This window comes from Manis javanica, chromosome 2 (genome assembly GCF_040802235.1).
Source record: "Manis javanica isolate MJ-LG chromosome 2, MJ_LKY, whole genome shotgun sequence".
In the NCBI taxonomy this organism is placed as follows: domain Eukaryota; kingdom Metazoa; phylum Chordata; class Mammalia; order Pholidota; family Manidae; genus Manis; species Manis javanica.
The window spans coordinates 98,377,036-98,395,438 of NC_133157.1; the positions used below are offsets into that span (position 1 = coordinate 98,377,036).

Consider the following 18,403-nt stretch of genomic DNA (forward strand, 5'->3'; position numbering starts at 1 on the left):
TTGATTTCTTTAGTTTTATCAAGAAATCTTTGAGTCTCCCTTTCTGACTGAAACAGGAGAATATTACAAACAAGAAGCTTCAAATTTATTACAGGAATCAAACTGCTCACAGTATATGGAAAAGGTAAGAAAGAAAACATGGTAAATACCTAATCTATTATATATCAGGCATGGTTTTATTTAAAATTAGTTCTCTTATTAGTGTATTTTCTTGGATGTAAAAAGGCTTTGTTTGATCTTTGCTCTGAGTTATAGTTAATGTACAATATCTATTGATAAATCATTATTCTTGCTATAGCATTCTCAGTGAGAAAAAGTGCTCTTCCAGTTTTCATCATGGTTGGTGCTTTTTGATCCATCCTGATTGCTTGATTAGCTTGTCTTTAAAAGTTAATGTATGTGCACATTCATGGCAAAATAATAAACTATGTTTTGTGCTTAGTAGGTATGTTTAGGCAGTAGGATAAATGTAGAAACTAGGTGTTTGGGTTATCCTTTTTCCTTTGAAATGGAAGGGAAAGTAGAGTAATACTTGGATAGGTTACTCATGTTCAGTTTCTAGAAGGCTAAGAAAAATCTCCATTGGAAATTAGTCATTAAGCTAACACATACTGATTCCTGTATTTAAAATTCCAGGCATGTTTTCTCAGTAAAAGACTAGTCATGTTGTAATTTCAGTTATCATACAAGATATATTAAAATTTTTAAGGTTTTTCATCTGTAGTGTTGGATTTGAAGCATTTTATTATGGGGTGATTTTTGTTAGTTTAGCCAAGAAATATAAAATACAAGCAGAATAGCAGTTGTATGTCCTCCATAGTACATAGGTTAAGAAATATCAGTATTTACGGACACACTTTATATATTCTAAAAAACCCAGGTCTACAAGTTGAATTGTCTAACTCTCTTCCTGCTGTTGTCACTAGTTATCTCTGGAACCTTGAATAAGTCATCGAGGACATTTTTCTTCCATTTATTGAGTGCGTTTACACCAAGTCAGTGGTTCTTAGCTCTTAGCCTTTCTGCATCTTAGAAATTTGTTAAAGGTTCTAGATCCAGTCCTGAAAAGTGCACTGAGAATCAGTGATGCATATGCTCCTAATTATATCTGGCTTTCAAAAAGGCCACTGGCAAAAATATTGTATGGTTCTACTTTGATAGGCCTTTTTACAGATTGTGAAGTATCTAGAATAGGCAAATTCAAAGTAGAAGTTCCTGAGGCAGGGAAAATGGGGAGTTCCTGAGATTGATTACAGAGCCTTTGTTGGTATAATGGAAAAGGTTTTGGAAATAAACAGTTGTACAACATTGTGAATGTAAATAATGCCACTGATTTGTATATTTAAAAATGGGTAAAATGGTAAATTTTAGATTATATGTATTTTACCACAATTTAAAAAACATTAGTAATGTAATATAGCAAAGCCCATTGAATTGTATACTGTAAATGAGTGGATCATATGATATGTAAATTATATTTCAAACAGTTAAAAGGAGGGCCACTGGAAATTATGTTTGGAAAATAGAGTTCATAAAAGTAGTTCATTTAACCAGACAAATGTCACCTTCCTGCTTCCCTTTCTGTATCTTTCCTCTGGTTTGGCTTTGTCCCCTTTCTGCAGGTGGTTTTATAGCTGTTTGAAGCACTGAGTTAAGATACTCCAGCCTTATCTGCCTTTGTCTTGATATGTATCCCTGTGCCCTTGGCCTCCATTATCATTGTTTTATTTTTTTCCTTTTCTCATGCTCCCTTATCCCCCTCAGATCCACACTCTAATTCCTTTTGCATTTAGTTAATCTGTAAATAGATTAAAGTTCTTATAGTATACTATAAATGACTAGTATGCATAATCCTTTTAAGGGCTATTTTTATTTTAAAAGAAAATCGGGTTGACCAAAATGACTTTCGTAGTTGATGTAGTATCTAGTGAACTCCATTGATTTGGCCCTCTTGCCCACCTTTGGTTTCTATGATTTCATCCTGAACTTCTGGCTCAACAGGGAAATACAGTAGAAAGATAGGACCATGAGTCTCTCCTCAGTCTTGAGCCTCATTTCCAACAAAGATATCAGAGGCAACCAGGAGTGATGTGTTACCTCCCCCTCAACATCACCTCTCCCAGTATAACTCCTTCTGCCCAGATGTACTCAGCAGTTCTTCACAAAGGCCTAAATGTACATAGTTCCCTGGGGCCAGTTAAGTTCAGAAACTAGTTACAAGGCCTTACATTGCAGAATATTTTCAGTCTAAACATTTGTGTGTGTATGCGCTATGCTAGCATAATTTTCATTGCAAATATAGTTTTAAGGTAGAAATTGGCCAGATTTTCTGGCTATTATGTTTACTGGCTGGTTCTTGTTATTGTCAATCCATGTATTTTTTTGAGCTCGGTGTTTTTTATGTAGGATAAGCTTAAAGTAAAGGCCTTGATTGACATAGTTAACATGACTAAATATATTTGACTTAAAAAATTTTAATGAACTCTTTAATGTGATAGTTAACTGTCATTATTTTTTAGTTTGATAGTTAAACATTCATAAACTAACCACCTGTTCTGGTTTTTAATAATCTTTCCCCACTTTTCCTATTGCATGTTAGGTTGTCTATAAATTAAGACAAAATGCACACTTTACTTGTTTATAAGACTGTGGTGAAATGTAGGTGATAGATAATAGTTTAAATGAAAATTTGAAATGATTTATGGAATAGGGATTTAAAGTGGTTATGTAAACCTTATTTATTACCTGGTCATATTTAATCAAACCATTAAAATTAGGCTACCTAAGTTATTTACTGATACTGCATACTTTTCCTTATAGTAGGTCATGATTGTTAAGAATATATTTCTAAAGGTTCTAGGTAGATTAAAAGATGAAGAAATTCGATGTCGAAAATACTTGCATCCAAGTTCATATACTAAAGTTATTCATGAATGTCAGCAACGAATGGTAGCAGACCACTTACAGTTCTTACACGCAGAATGTCATAATATCATCCGACAAGAGAAAAAAAATGGTAAGTGATATGAAACATAAATGTGAATAGAAATGAAATCATAAGCCCACTTTTTATATCATCTTCAAGCGACCTTAGATTCAAGCCTATTTTAGTAATAGTCTCTAAAATTTTGATATACCCTTTTACAGATTATTAATAATCTGTATAAAAGACTATTTTAGAAAAGTGTATTTTCAAAAATATTTTCAAGTCAGAAGATCTGAGAAAATGTGTTTGCACATTTTTATATGTCACCAGGGCTAGTTTCCTTAACACATTAAGAGTTTTTAATAAACAGGAAAAAAGGCAAAGAATATGAAAAGGAAATATAGATTTTAAATGTATGGAAATGCTCAATCTCATTCAAGATAGAAATACAAAATAAATATACAGTGGGATGCTAGCAATAAGTAGTGAAAAAATGAAATTTTTTAGAAAAAGAGAAAATAGCACTAAGAATTTTCAAATAGCAGGGATTAAAACATAACAAGATATGTGCCAGACCTACATAGAAAACTAGACACTATTGAAAGCAACATTGATTTACACAGATCCAGGGTAATCTACTCAAAACTGAAGATTAATTTTTTTAGTTCTAAAAGCTGTACTCTTTGAACAGTCAAGACCACAATGGGAAGCCTTTGCAGAATAGCATGACTTACGCTAAAACCAGTGTTTTAAGACTGTGAGGCACTCGTGCAAGGATAGGCAAATAGACCAGTGGAACGAAACAGAGAGCCTGGAAATAACCCATCTTGCATAGATCCTTGATTGAAGACCAGAATCACACTGCAGAGCAGTGGGTGAAAGTCTTTTTGACACTGAGTGCTGATACTTATTTGGAGAAAAAGTGAAATAGTCCTCAGACACTGTATACAAAATCAACTAGTTCATTTTAGGCATTTAAAGCAGTAACACTGTTAGTGTTAATAGAGGAGAATAACTTCATGACCTTGAGGTAGCTTGTGAAAGGTATTTTAAATAAGACACAAAAAGCCCTAACCACAAAGGAAAGATTGGTCAAGTGGCCTGCATTAAAATGAAAACCTTTGGATCAATAAAAGGCCATTTAGACCCACTGGATCATCAAAAGAGCATCAAGAGACAGTCATAGGGTACTATATTTGCATTGACTGAGAAAGGTCTATGTCCCAAATATAAAATGTCAAAAAATTTGAATAGGTACCACAGAGCAGAGGATATCCAAATCGCCAATAAACACATAAAAGGCACTCAACCTCATTAAAATACGGGACTGCAAATTAAAACCACATTAAGATATCAATACTTGCATTTTGATATGAAATGTAAAAGACTGAAAATAATGAATATTGGGAAGTGTGTAGAATAGTAGGATCTTGTGATACACTGGTAATGAGAGTATTAATTGATGCAACCACTTTGGAAAACTGACATTGACATTAAAACCAAAGATACGCATTCTTATGATCCAGTCATTCCTCTCTCAGATATACTACCTGCCCGCCCCCCCTCCAAATGCATGCACATGTACAAAAAGACATGAACAAGAATGTTTGTAGCAGCATTATTTGTAATAGGTCCAAACGGAAACAACTCAGTTGTCTAATAACAGTAGAATGGATAAAGTACTTCATACAATGAACTGTTATAGAGGACTGAAAATGAAGAGATTATAGCTAATAGAAAATATAGATGAACCTAATAAACATATTAAACAAAAGAAACCAAATATGAAAGACTTATATGATTCCATTTTTACAAATCCAAACAGATGAAACTAATCTGTGGTTTAGTAGGACAGCAGTCGCCTTTGCAGAAGAGCAAGAGTACGGTGATTGGGAAGAGGTGTGGAGGGTATGCTGGGTGTAGGGCATGTGCTTGCTGGTGAAGACATGGGGCAGGGGGTGTTCACTTGTCATGATGCACTGAGATAATACACTTAGGGTTTGTACACTTTTGTGTATGTGTGTTACACTTCAATAAAGAGTTTAAAATAAAAACTACTATTCTGAGACATCATTTTCACCTCTCAGTGGCAAAGTTGACAACATTTAATAAACACATTGCTGGCGAGGGAGCTCCTTGTTTTGGGGAGCTCTGTTTAAAAGTATCTGTCTACAAGATTAAGCTTTGACAGAGCAACTCCACTTCTAGGGATTATACTACAGATATTGTTGCCCATGTACAGGATTATTAATTATAACATTGTAATATCAAGAGATTGGAAACAATACAGCTATTTGCTTAAATGTCCATGAAACATTTAGAAAAGATATTAAACAACCACAGTATTACTTTCCCAGTAAGGACTGGGTGGTTGGGAGGTCAGTGTGGGAGACTTTCTCTTACATGTTTTGAACCATCTATTACCTAATTTATTAAAAATATTTTTTGAACTATGTAGAAATTAATAATGAAGTTTCCTTCTTCCCTCAGACATGGCAAATATGTATGTCTTACTTCGTGCTGTATCCACTGGTTTACCTCATATGATTCAGGAGCTGCAAAATCATATCCATGATGAGGGTCTCAGAGCAACCAGTAATCTTACTCAGGAAAATGTGAGTTGTATAAGGAACTGGAAAATATTTCTCCAAATCAAATTATCATAGAATTTTTCTTTTGACCTTACTGTTTTAAACCATGAAAGGAAAGTCCTACCATGCCAACAAAAGAAACATCTTTATTAAAATGTTTTAGACCTAGAGTTTGTTGGATTCACTGTCAACAATTATTTTTAAATTATTAGAAGTCATTGAGTGAGACAGCCTTCTTAGCCACATTGATATGTTCATTTGGCAATTGTTAATTATCTTCTCACAGAAAAATGTTTGCTGTTTCTAAATCATTGAGTTTCTATGTAACTGGCATTAATATTCATTGAAGTGGTAATGGTATTAATCAGTAGTAATATAGACAACTGGCAATATTCTTTTTTTTAAATATGTACTCGGAATTTGGTAGCCCAGGAAGCAAATTTAGATTAAAACAATCTACCCTAATTATTTGCTTGCTACCCAAAATAGCCATCCACCAGTGATCCTCATATCCTTAACACCCATCTTTCTCTAGAGTTCCTTGCCAGTCAAAGGACTGTTTACAAGGTGTCTTTCCTATCAAAATGTATTCCTACCATCAAATCTTGTTGAATCACCTTTCTTATCACTAGTGGAGGTTGAATAAGAAGAGAGACAAGATATGGAATGTTCCTTCTCTTTCATAAGTAGAGCTGTCTGCTTTTCATCTGTAATGCGTTATTTTGTGTATAGACATCATTGTTCAGGAGCATTTATTAGATGCTGAACACCTTAGTTGTAGATTCTATTTATCTTTGGCAAATAAATCTTAGGTTTTATGTTCTGCCACGGTAATGCATAAGTTGTCCATTTTGTAAATGTAAAACAATTAGGTTTTATTATTTAGGTTTATTGCTCTGTACTTATTTATTAGGTTTGTTAGTTTATATTATTAGTTTTTTTGAAGGTTCAAGGTGTTGAATGACATTGGGCATAGTGGCATAGAGTTTCATGTCAAGGACTGGGAGATGGAAATATGAGAGAATACGTTGGTAGTAGACTCACATAACTGCAGGTGACCTAGTTAAATCTTAGGTACTAATTTCACAGTTATCTCCCTTAAGAGTGAAAACTCCATTTAACTCAAGGCATGTCGGCCCCCTGAGATGTGAATTGTTCTGCTTTACACTAAGGTCTCCATTCTCACAGATCTAGCTCTTTAACTCTCCTCTCTCTCAGCCCTCAGGGGCTTTGAAGGCAGTTTTGTTATGTAATCCCCTATGAATGTAAGGCCCAATAGCTCAGAGACTGTCCTGTGTCCTTAAGGTACAGTATTACAGCACCAGAGAGTTCATGGTTTTAGTGAGTTCTTCCAAGCAGAGGAACTACAGTCCTGCCTTCTGGTTGTTGAAGGACAAGCAAATTTCAACATCAAAGTTTTAGATTTTTAAGATCATCTTAGCTAAAAATATTTTTGAGAGAGAGTGTGTGTGTGTGTAACATTAATTAGTGTGAAGAAAATTTTACTCTTAAGTACACTTTAGTAAGCCTAATTTTATCCTTGAACATCTTAAATGTGGTTTTGTACTCTGCACTTATTTTTAGATGCCAACACTATTTGTGGAGTCAGTTTTAGAAGTACATGGTAAATTTGTTCAACTCATCAACACTGTTTTGAATGGTGATCAGCACTTTATGAGTGCATTAGATAAGGTAACTTTTTAATACATGTATATAAATCTATATGTAATTTTCCTTGTTTAATCATTATTCCTTAGGCAGCTTCAGAAATAAGGCTTTATTAATTAGAAGTATGTGATTTCTAATCTAGATATGGAGATTAACCATAACTAACTTAAAGGTGTAAAGCAAATGGAAATAACAAAACTGAATAGTAGAATTGAATGCTTGAATTACATGGGAAATTAATTTTCCATGAATATTGCTATTCAAGGGGAATTATTAATAAACTAGTATCTTTTGAAAAATACATGTATAATTTTAATATTAAGCACTGGATTATCCTTTGAATATAATAAGTTACTGTATTGAATAATGTTTGAAAAAAATACTATATTTTGCAAACTTTTGTATGTGGTATGCTTTAAAAGAAATTTGTTTACATGGTTGTTGTAAGATTTTTAAAAATGTAGTCATATTTTATGTGTTCAAATACCAGTAATGAGTTATAAAGAATATCTTTCAGTAGCAAGAAGATATATAATTGCCATATAATTATGAGGGATAGTTAGAGAAGTTAACCGTTTCTTAGATATGATGACAACATTAACAGACTACCACTAAATGCTGTATTTTGTGTGGGATGGTAATTTTTGGATGTAGAGATTATAGCATACTATATTGAACAAGCTGTACTTTTACCCTTTAATGGTGGCTAATTACTGGCCTGTTTTCTATTTAGGCTCTTACATCAGTTGTAAATTACAGAGAACCCAAGTCTGTTTGCAAAGCACCTGAATTGGTAAGTTTAAGTAATCTTATGGAAAATCAGTATTAGAAAAAGAGAACTGAGGAGAACATCAAATTCATTTTTGTAAGTTTGGGTTTTAAAGTATTTCTGCTTTGAAATAATTTACATTACTTCTCATAGAGATTTTATTTATCTGAAATCTAAAGGAAGTTTGATAATTTTTTTATAACCTTTAAAGGAAACTTGCATACAAGGTTGTTAAAGCTTTTTAACAAGTACTTATTTAATATCAAAAAATGACAGAACCTCTCAAAACTCAGCTCGGTGTTAGTTTGAAACTTATAGTACTTGTATCAGTGTGTTATTGGTTGCTGTGTTGATTGGGTTTTTTACTTGCATATAGTTTTTTTCTCTTAATTTACCTTATAATATATACTTGAGATCTTTAGTGCATGTTCATGATTTTTAAAACATAAGCTTCAGGGCAGCAAAGACGCTGCCCATGGATCTTATTTTGTGTTGTCACCACTTTGCCTCCTTTGAGGCAGGATACCTATACAGAAAGCCCTTTTATATGTTATGCTGTCAATTTCTCTTTGAGCTTGCTAAGTACTGTGACAACTTACTAAAGAAATCTGCAAAGGGGATGACGGAGAATGAAGTAGAAGACAAACTCACAAGCTTCATCACCGTTTTCAAGTACATTGATGATAAGGATGTTTTTCAAAAGGTAAATTGTGAATAGAGAAGTTGTATTTGTCAATCAGCTTTGTTTTTGAACTTCAAATCATCAGAAAGGAAGTAATCTAAAAAATTTTTTTAAACATAGTTCTACGCAAGAATGCTGGCCAAACGCTTAATTCATGGGCTGTCTATGTCTATGGATTCTGAAGAAGCCATGATCAATAAATTAAAGGTAATTGAAACCTGTGATCTGATAATGTCCCAGAAATTACTCCACTAACACACAAGGGTGTTCACTGCAGCATTATATGTAATAACAGGAAATAATTGATCAACAGGGGACTGGTTAAATGTACAGTGGCATATTCATATGGGGAGATATACAAATACTGTATGTATTAAAAGGACAAAATCTTTATATATGTTAATATGGGATCATCCACAAGATAAACAATGTTAACAAAAGACTTGTATTATTTATAAGGTGTTTCAAATGAATACACCTACATTTTTCCTGTAAGTACAAGTTTTGGAGTGCAGTTGAATTTCAGTTCAGTTTCACATCATTTTAGCTTACGCACTGATGAAATAAGTAACAGGTGATTCATATTTATTCTGAGTTATTCAACAGATGATAAATTTCCTATACAGTAGACATTTAATATAGTGTGCAATCCTTTTTAAATGTACCAAAACCTGACTTTTAATTTTTAGAAGGAATGTTAACACAAAGTTTTTTGTGTCCTGGGATTAGAGATCCACATTTTCTAACCTGATGAGGACAGAATTTCGGATAATGTTAAAGAAATAGATTTGTTCATTCCTCAGTGGATGGTACTGAAAATATGCCTAAGTACCTTCCTTTTTAAAATTGATTTCTGGCTCAAATATTCCCAGTTATCTTTCATGTGTATTTGGTATTATCTATTAACCTTATAAGGTATTGCATAAAGTAATGGAGCATTTGTAGCGTTGAAATAAGATATACATCTGATTTATAGAAAAGTTTTTGTTTTAAAGGAAAATGTATGGTTTCATAAATACATAATGATTTTAATCTGCATTAAAAAAGAAAGGAATTTTTGAATAGGTGCTTTTAGTTAGGAGTAATTTAGGTCTTTGGTGTAAGCATACAAGCAGGACCTTTGACCATAGACCTAGCAGTAGCCACACATTCTTATTAATCAGTATGATTTATTATTTTTCTTTTAAAATCACATATTTTTATAAACTTTTTTCATTACAGCAAGCCTGTGGTTATGAGTTTACCAGCAAGCTACATCGGATGTATACAGATATGAGTGTCAGTGCTGATCTCAACAATAAGTTCAACAATTTTATCAAAAATCAGGATACAGTAATAGATTTGGGAATTAGTTTTCAAATATATGTTCTACAGGTATGTATGTGTATTTTATTGTGGACATTTACTAATCATTTCTAATATCTGATTCAAAGGATTCATAATGTATGCCTGATTACATTTCTTTGAATCAATGAATAAAGGTACATGTTATATTATTTGGAATAATTTGGAATAATATGCAGTGATAATGCTGATGGGTATTATCAACATTTTGAGGAAGGAAAAAAAAGGTGCTTTAGTTGCTTAAATCATTTGATAAATATTTACTTTCAAGCTAATGTTTAACTTTTTTATTTTACATTTTTCCTTCAGGCAGGCGCGTGGCCTCTTACTCAGGCTCCTTCCTCTACATTTGCAATTCCCCAGGAATTGGAAAAAAGTGTACAGATGGTAAGTTTGTAAGAAATATATGAGGAGACCTAAAGAATTTTAATACTTTCTTCATGTTGTATCACTTCAAATACTTCAAATGTTTACCCGTAGTCTTAGGGGCTCATGCAATATGAAAATATGTTCACAAATTATGGTTAATCTGCCTTTTGGGAGGAATGTGTATAGTTACTAATGTTAAAAGTAAAATGCTTAACAGTATCATACTTTTGTCAAAGTAATTCTGCTTTAAAGCAGTTAAATTATAAAGCTTTTGACATTAGAAGAAAGTTCAGAACCTGGTACTTAAATGCATAAATTTCTAATTTTTCATTTGACTTTTGAACTATTTTTATACATTTATTCCTTGTAGTACTTATTTTTAATTCTTGAGCTGTGTAAGTTAGGTAAATATATGTATACAGAATATGAAATATTCTAGAAAAAATTTATCAAAGTTGGAAAATTTAAAAATTGCCTTAAATACACATTTAAAGTAAAAATTTAAAGAATAGAATCTCTAAAGTGCTTATTAAAAAGCTTTTAAAGAGACTGTGGGGACTGTTTTTAACAGCTTTATAGAGATATAATTCATATACCATATGTCTTATTCCATTCAGGCTGCTATAACAAAATATCACAGTCTGGGTGGCTTAAAAACGTAAATTTATTTCCCACAGTTCTGGAAGCTACAAGTCCAAGATCAAGGTGTCAGCCTGGTGGGGGTGAGGGCTTTCTTCTGGGTTGCAATCTTCTCACTGTGTCCTCACATGGTAGAGAGCACTAGGGAGCTCTGTGATGCTCTTTTATAGTAACACAATCCCTTTCTTGAGGGCCCCACCCTCATGATCTGAACATCTCCTAAAGGCCTGACCTGCTGACACCATCACATTGGGTATTAGGATTTCAACATATGAAGTCTGGGGGACACAGACATTCAGACCACAGCACGATGAGACTCACTGATTCACAGTGTACAATTTCAGTGGTTTTAGTAAATTGACTAACCTGTGTAACCATAACCACAATTAATTTTAGAAAATTTTTATAACCCCAGAATTACCCCAAAAGAAACTCCCTACCCATTAGTAGTAACTCCCATTTTCCCCTCTACCCTCCAACCATGGGCAATTTACTTTGTTTCTCTGGAGATTTGTCTATTCTGGACATCACATAGAGTCTATCATTTGTGACTGAGTTCATTCACTTAGCATAAACACGAGGTTTGCCCATGTTGTAGCATGTATCAGTAATTTATTCCCTTTTATTGCCACATACTATTCCTTTGTATGGATACACCACATTTTACTTATCCATTCTTCAGCTAATGGACATTTGGGTTGTTTCCACTATTTTGGTATTTGAATAATGCTGCTGTGAATATTGATGTACAAATTTATGAGTGGGCATGTTTCATTTCTCTTGAAACTGACCTTTTTTGATTTCTGACTCACTGAAAGAGGCTCCTTATTTCTTCATTGGATGGAAGTTTGGATAGAAATTTTCTCTAGAGAAATCTTCGTTATCCTTTAATCGTCCCTTATTTGGGCAGTGACTTGAGGTTGTGAAGCAGTGAGTTATATATATGTGTATGAAGTATAAAATTAACATGGTATTATTTCATTACACTTTTTCCTAGAGATGTTCACAATGTGTAGTTGGAATCACTTTTTAAAGAACTGTGCTGTTTTTGCTTTTCAAAACAAGGATTATAAGTAAAATGGCACCATGTAGGCTCTGGAATCAAAGTTCATGAATGCAGATGTCTGTCATTTATTTTGCTCTGTGACTTTGGTCAAATAACATTCTCATTTTCTGTTAACTGCTAATAGTATACTACTGCACAATGTTCATATGAAGATAAAATTAGATAAAGTAAAGCACTTAGCCTGGTATATAGTAAGTATTCAATAAATGGTAGCTGATAGTAGAAGTAAGAGTTATAGTAGTAGTGGTAATAGCAGAGTAGAGTAGTATGAACAGCCAGATAGATTTGAAGATACCAAGCATAAGGTAGAGTTTGAGAATAGGAGTCTAATGTGGGACTTGCTGCATCCTCTTTGAAAAGACATGACAGCACAAGCCATCTTAGAAGCGGTATGATGAAAAACGTTCATTTGGAAGGGACAGAGTATGAGTCCAAGTTATCGTGGATTTTGCAAAGAAGATAAATTCAAGGTAGAGACAGGGGATGGGTAGCCAGGTAAAGCAGTTCGGTGTGTTTGTGACCAGAAAAGAGAAAGAAAACTAACCTCTCACCTTTGACACTCTTAAAACTTCTTCTTTCTTAAGAGCCTGCTTTTCCAAACAAAACAAAGACACAGAGTAGGGACTGACAAATAAAGTTTCTTCTAATTTGGTTGCTCATCTCCCTTCCCTTGAAATCATTGTTTTCCAGTAATAATGCTTTAACCCCTTAAGCTATATTTATTAATGTATGACCTTCATCAGTATAAGTTCCAATAATTACAAACAGGAAGCAGGTTTCTTTCTGACCATAAAATTATGATTCCATGAATACTGTTCTCTCCATTTGGATTTTCTCTAATTAACACTAAAGGGAGTTTGTCCTTAAAATTTTTCCTAGTGAATCCAAGTTCTCAATTACATAGGAATGAAAATGCATTTGTGTACTTAATAGTGCACATTTTCCACATGTAAATTAATCTATCTTGCCTTAGTGATCATTTATATATATTTTACATCTTAATCTTATATATAGCTGTTTGTCAAAAATTACTTTCATTTTACACATATGGAAATTAAGCTTTAATTAAAAGTAAATTATTTTGCACATTAGACCAGTACATCTTAATTGTTATATTTCTTTTGTCTTTAGTCCAAAAACCTGAATAATACTGAAGAAATAAAAAGTTTTTGTTAAAATTTTTTATTAAGGTGTTACTGATACACACTCTTATGAAGGTTTCACATGAAAAAATAATGTGGTTACTACATTTACCCATATTATCAAGTCCCCACCCAAACCCCAATGTAGTCATTGTCCATCAGTGTAGTAAGATGCCACAGATTCAGTATTTGCCTCCTCTGTGTTACACTGTTCTCTTCATGATCCCCCATGCCATGTGTACTAAACATAATACCCCTCAATCCCCTTCTCCCTCCCTCCCCACACGCCCTCCCACACACCTCCCCTTTGGTAGCCACTAGCCCTTTCTTGGAATCTCTGAGTCTGTTGCTATTTTGTTCCTTCAGTTTTTCTTCGTTGTTATACTTCACAAATGACGGAAATAATTTGGCACTTATCTTTCTCCACCTGGCTTATTTCACTGAACATAACACTCTCTAGCTCCATCCATGTTGCAAATGGTAGGATTTGTTTTCTTCTTAGGGCTGAATAATATTCCATTGTGTATATGTACCACATCTTCTTTATCCATTCATCTACTGATGGACACTTAGGTTGCTTCCATTTCTTGGCTATTGTAAATAGTGCTGCGATAAACATAGGGGTGCATCTGTCTTTTTCAAACTGGGCTGCTGTATTCTTAGGATAAATTCCTAGAAGTGGAATTCCTGGGTCAAATGGTATTTCTATTTTGAGCTCTTTGAGAAACCTCCATATTGCTTTCCACAATGGTTGAACTAATTTACATTCCCACCAGCAGTGTAAGAGGGTTCCCCTTTCTCCACAACCTCGCCAACAATTGTTGTTTGTCTTTTGGATGGTGGCAATCCTTACTGGTGTGAGGTGATATCTCATGGTGGTTTTAATTTGCATTTCTCTGATAAATAACAATGTGGAGCATCTTTTCATGTGTCTGTTGGCCATCTGAATTTCTTCTTTGGAGAACTAACTGTCTGTTCAGCTCCTCTGCCCATTTATTTTTTTATTTTTTTATTTTTTATTTTTGAGAGGGCATCTCCATATTTATTGATCAAATGGTTGTTAACAACAATAAAATTCTGTATGGGGGGAGGTCAATGCTCAATGCACAATCATTAATCCATCTCAAGCCTAATTCTCGTCAGTCTCCAATCTACTGAAGCATAACGAACAAGTTCTTACATGGTGAACAAATTCTTACATAGTGAATAAATTCTTACATGGTGAAGAGTACAAGGGCATTCCTCACAGAAACTTTCGGTTTTGATCATGCATTATGAACTATAAACAATCAGGTCAAATATGAATATTCATTTGACTTTTATACTTCATTTATATGTGGATCCCACATTTCTCCCTTTATTATTATTATTATTTTTATTTTTAATAAACTGCTGAAGTGGTAGGTAGATGCAAGATAAAGGTAGAAAACATAGTTTAGTGTTGTAAGAGAGCAATTGTAGATGATCAGGTGTGTGCCTGTAGACTATGTGTTAATCCAAGCTAGACAAGGGCAGCAAAACATCCACGGATGCAGAAGATTTCTCTCAAAACAGGGGGGATGAGGTTCTGAGCCTCACCTCTGTTGATCCCCAATTTCTCACCTGATGGCCCCCCTGCGACTGTGCCTGTCTTAGGTTGTTCCTCCCTTGAGGAATCTTACCCATCTCTGGCTAACCAGTCGTCTTCCGGGTCCTCTGCCCATTTTTTAATTGGATTGTTTGCTTTTTGTTTGTTGAGTTGCTTGACCTCTTTATATATTTTGGCTGTCAACCCTTTATCGGATCTGTCATTTATGAATATATTATCTCATACTGTAGGATGTGTTTTTGTTCTATTGATGGTGTCCTTTCTGGTACAGAAGCTTTTCAGCTTGATATAGTCCCACTTGTTCATTTTTGCTTTTGTTTCCCTTGCCCAGAGAGATATGTTCATGAAGAAGTTGTTCATGTTTATGTCCAAGAGATTTTTGCCTATGTTTTTTTCTAAGAGTTTTATGGTTTCATGACTTACATTCAGGTCTTTGATCCATTTTGAATTTACATTTGTGTATGGGGTTAGACACTGATCCAGTTTCATTCTCTTACATGTAGCTGTCCAGTTTAGCCAGCACCATCTGTTGAAGAGACTGTCATTTCCCCATTGTATGTCCATGGCTCCTTTATCGTATATTAATTGACCATATATGTTTAGGTTAATGTCTGAAGTCTCTATTCTGTACCACTGGTCTGTGGGTCTGTTCTTGTGCCAGTACCGAATTGTCTTGATTACTGTGGCTTTGTAGTAGAGCTTGAAGTTGGGGAGCGAGATCCCCCCAACTTTATTCTTCCTTCTCAGGGTTGCTTTGGTTATTCGGGGTCTTTGGTGGTTCCATATGAATTTTTGAACTATTTGTTCCAGTTCGTTGAAGAATGCTGTTGGTATTTTGATAGGCATTGCATTGAATCTGTAGATTGCTTTGGGCAGGATGGCCATTTTGACAGTATTAATTCTTCCTAGCCAGGAGCATGGGATGAGTTTCCATTTGTTAGTGTCCTCTTTAATTTCTCTTAAGAGTGTCTTGTAGTTTTCAGGGTATAGGTCTTTCACTTCCTTGGTTAGGTTTATTCCTAGGTATTATATTCTTTTTGATGTAACTGTGAATGGAATTGTTTTCATGATTTCTCTTTCTGTTAGTTCATTGTTAGTGTATAGGAAAGCCACAGATTTCTGGGTATTAATTTTGTATCCTGCAACTTTGCTGAATTCCAATATTAGTTCTAGTAGTTTTGGAGTGGAGTCTTAGGGTTTTTTAATGTACAATATCATGTCATCTGTTTTGTCTAATTGCTGTGGCTAGGACCTCCAGTACTATGTTGAATAACAGTGGGGAGAGTGGGCATCTCTGTCTTGTTCCCGATTGTAGAGGAACAGCTTCCAGCTTCTCTCTGTTAAGTATGATGTTGGCTGTGGGTTTATCATATATGGCCTTTATTATGATGAGGTATTTGCCCTCTATACCCATTTTGTTGAGAGTTTTTATCACGAATGGATGTTGAATTTTGTTGAATGCTTTTTCAGCATCTGTGGAGATGATCATGTGGTTTTTGTCCTTCTTTTTGTTGATGTAGTGGATGATGTTGATGGATTTTCAAATGTTGTACCATCCTTGCATCCCTGGGATGTATCCCACTTGGTCATGGTGTATGATCCTTTTGATGTATTTTTGAATTCGGTTTGCTAATATTTTGTTGAGTATTTTTGCATCTACATTCATCAGGGATATTGGTCTATAGTTTTCTTTTTTGGTGGGGTCTTTGCCTGGTTTTGGTATTAGGGTGATGTTGGTTTCATAGAATGAGTTTGGGAGTATTCCCATCTCTTCTATTTTTTAGATAACTTCCAAATCTTCTCTGATCTTTATTTTGTCCCTCCTTCTGCTGACTTCAGGCCTCATTTGTTCTTCTTTTTCCAACTTCGATAATTGTGACTTTAGACTATTCATTTGGGATTGTTCTTCCTTCTTAAATATGCCTGGATTGCTATATACTTTCCTCTTAAGACTGCTTTTGCTGTGTCCCAGAGCAGTTGGGGCTTTGTGTTGTTGTCATTTGTTTCCATATATTGCTTGATCTCTATTTTAATTTAGTCATTGATCCATTGATTATTTAGGAGCATGTTGTTAAGCCTCCATGTGTTTGTGAGCCTTTTTGCTTGATTTGTACAATTTATTTCTAGTTTTATACCTTTGTGGTCTGAGAAGTTGGTAGAATTTCAATCTTTTGGAATTTACTGAGGCTCTTTTTGTGGCCTAGTATGTGGTCTGTTCTGGAGAATGTTCCATGTGCACTTGAGAAGAATGTGTATCCTGTTGCTTTTGGATGTAGAGTTCTGTAGATGTCTATTAGGTCCATCTGTTCTAGTGTGTTGTTCAGTGCCTCTGTGTCCTTACTTATTTTCTGTCTGGTGGATCTGTCCTTTGGGGTGAGTGGTGTTTTAAAGTCTCCCAAAATGAATGCATTGTATTCTATTTCCCCCTTTAATTCTGTGAGTATTTGTTTCACATATGCTGGTACTCCTGTATTAGGTGCACATATATTTATAATGTTTATATCCTCTTGTTGGACTGACCCCTCTATCATTATGTAATGTCCTTCTGTATCTCTTGTTACTTTCTTTGTTTTGAGGTCTTTTTTGTCTGATACTAGTACTGCAACACCTGCTTTTTTCTCCCTGTTGTTTGCATGAAATATCTTTTTCTATCCCTAGACTTTTAATCTGTGCATGTCTTTGGGTTTGAGGTGGGTCTCTTGTAAGCAGCATATAGATGGGTCTTGCTCTTTTATGCATTCTATTACTCTGTGTCTTTTGATTGGTGCATTCAGTCCATTTACATTTAGGGTGATTATTGAAAGATATGTACTTATTGCCATTGCAGGCTTTAGATTTGTGGTTACCAAAGGTTCAAGGGTAGCTTCTTTACTATCTTACTGTCTAACTTAACTCACTTATTGAGCTATTATAAACACTGTCTGATGATTCTTTATTTCTCTCCCTTCTTATTCCTCCTCCTCCATTCTTTATATTTTGGGTGTCTTATTCTGTGCTCTTTTGTGATTCCTTTGCCTGCTTTTGTGGGTAGTTGATTTTATTTTTTGCCTTTAGTTAGCATTTGGTTGGTCTGCTTTCTTTGCTGTGATGTTATTTTCTCTGGTGACATCTTTTTAGCCTTAGGAGTGCTCCCATCTAGAGCATTCCCTCTAAAATACCCTGTAGAGGTAGTTTGTGGGAGGCAAATTCCCTCAACTTTTGCTTGTCTGGGAATTGTTGAATCCCTCCTTCATATTTAAATGATAATCATGCTGGATACAGTATTCTTGGTTCAAGGCCCTTCTGTTTCATTGCATTAAATATATCATGCCATTCTCTTCTGGCCTGTTAGGTTTCTGTTGAGAAGTCTGTTGATAGCCTGATGGGTTTTCCTTTGTAGGTGACCTTCTTCGTCTCTCTAGCTGCCTTTAAAACTCTGTCCTTGTCCTTGATTTTTGCCATTTTAAGTATTATGTGTCTCTGTGTTGTCCTCCTTGGGTCCCTTCTGTTGGGAGTTCTGTGTGCTTCTGTGGTCTGAGCGACTATTTCCTCCTCCAGTTTTGGGAAGTTTTTGGCAATTATTGCTTCAGATAGACTTTCTCTTCCTTTTTCTCTCTTCTTCTTCTGGTACCCCTATAAT

General features: G+C 34.5%; 1 protein-coding gene across 7 annotated transcripts in view; it reads left to right on the plus strand.

Annotated features, from left to right (window-relative positions):
* The window catches only part of CUL2 (cullin 2), a 98,629-nt gene that overhangs the window by 64,764 nt on the left and 15,462 nt on the right, over positions 1-18,403 (plus strand). For all 7 annotated transcript variants that reach the window (XM_073228941.1, XM_073228937.1, XM_073228936.1 and 4 more), the window contains 9 exons: positions 14-124; positions 2,854-3,016; positions 5,417-5,541; positions 7,102-7,209; positions 7,919-7,978; positions 8,529-8,657; positions 8,757-8,843; positions 9,858-10,010; positions 10,290-10,367. In XM_073228941.1, the coding sequence (XP_073085042.1) occupies positions 14-124; positions 2,854-3,016; positions 5,417-5,541; positions 7,102-7,209; positions 7,919-7,978; positions 8,529-8,657; positions 8,757-8,843; positions 9,858-10,010; positions 10,290-10,367 (1,014 nt within the window). The remainder of the gene's footprint in view (positions 1-13; positions 125-2,853; positions 3,017-5,416; positions 5,542-7,101; positions 7,210-7,918; positions 7,979-8,528; positions 8,658-8,756; positions 8,844-9,857; positions 10,011-10,289; positions 10,368-18,403) is intronic.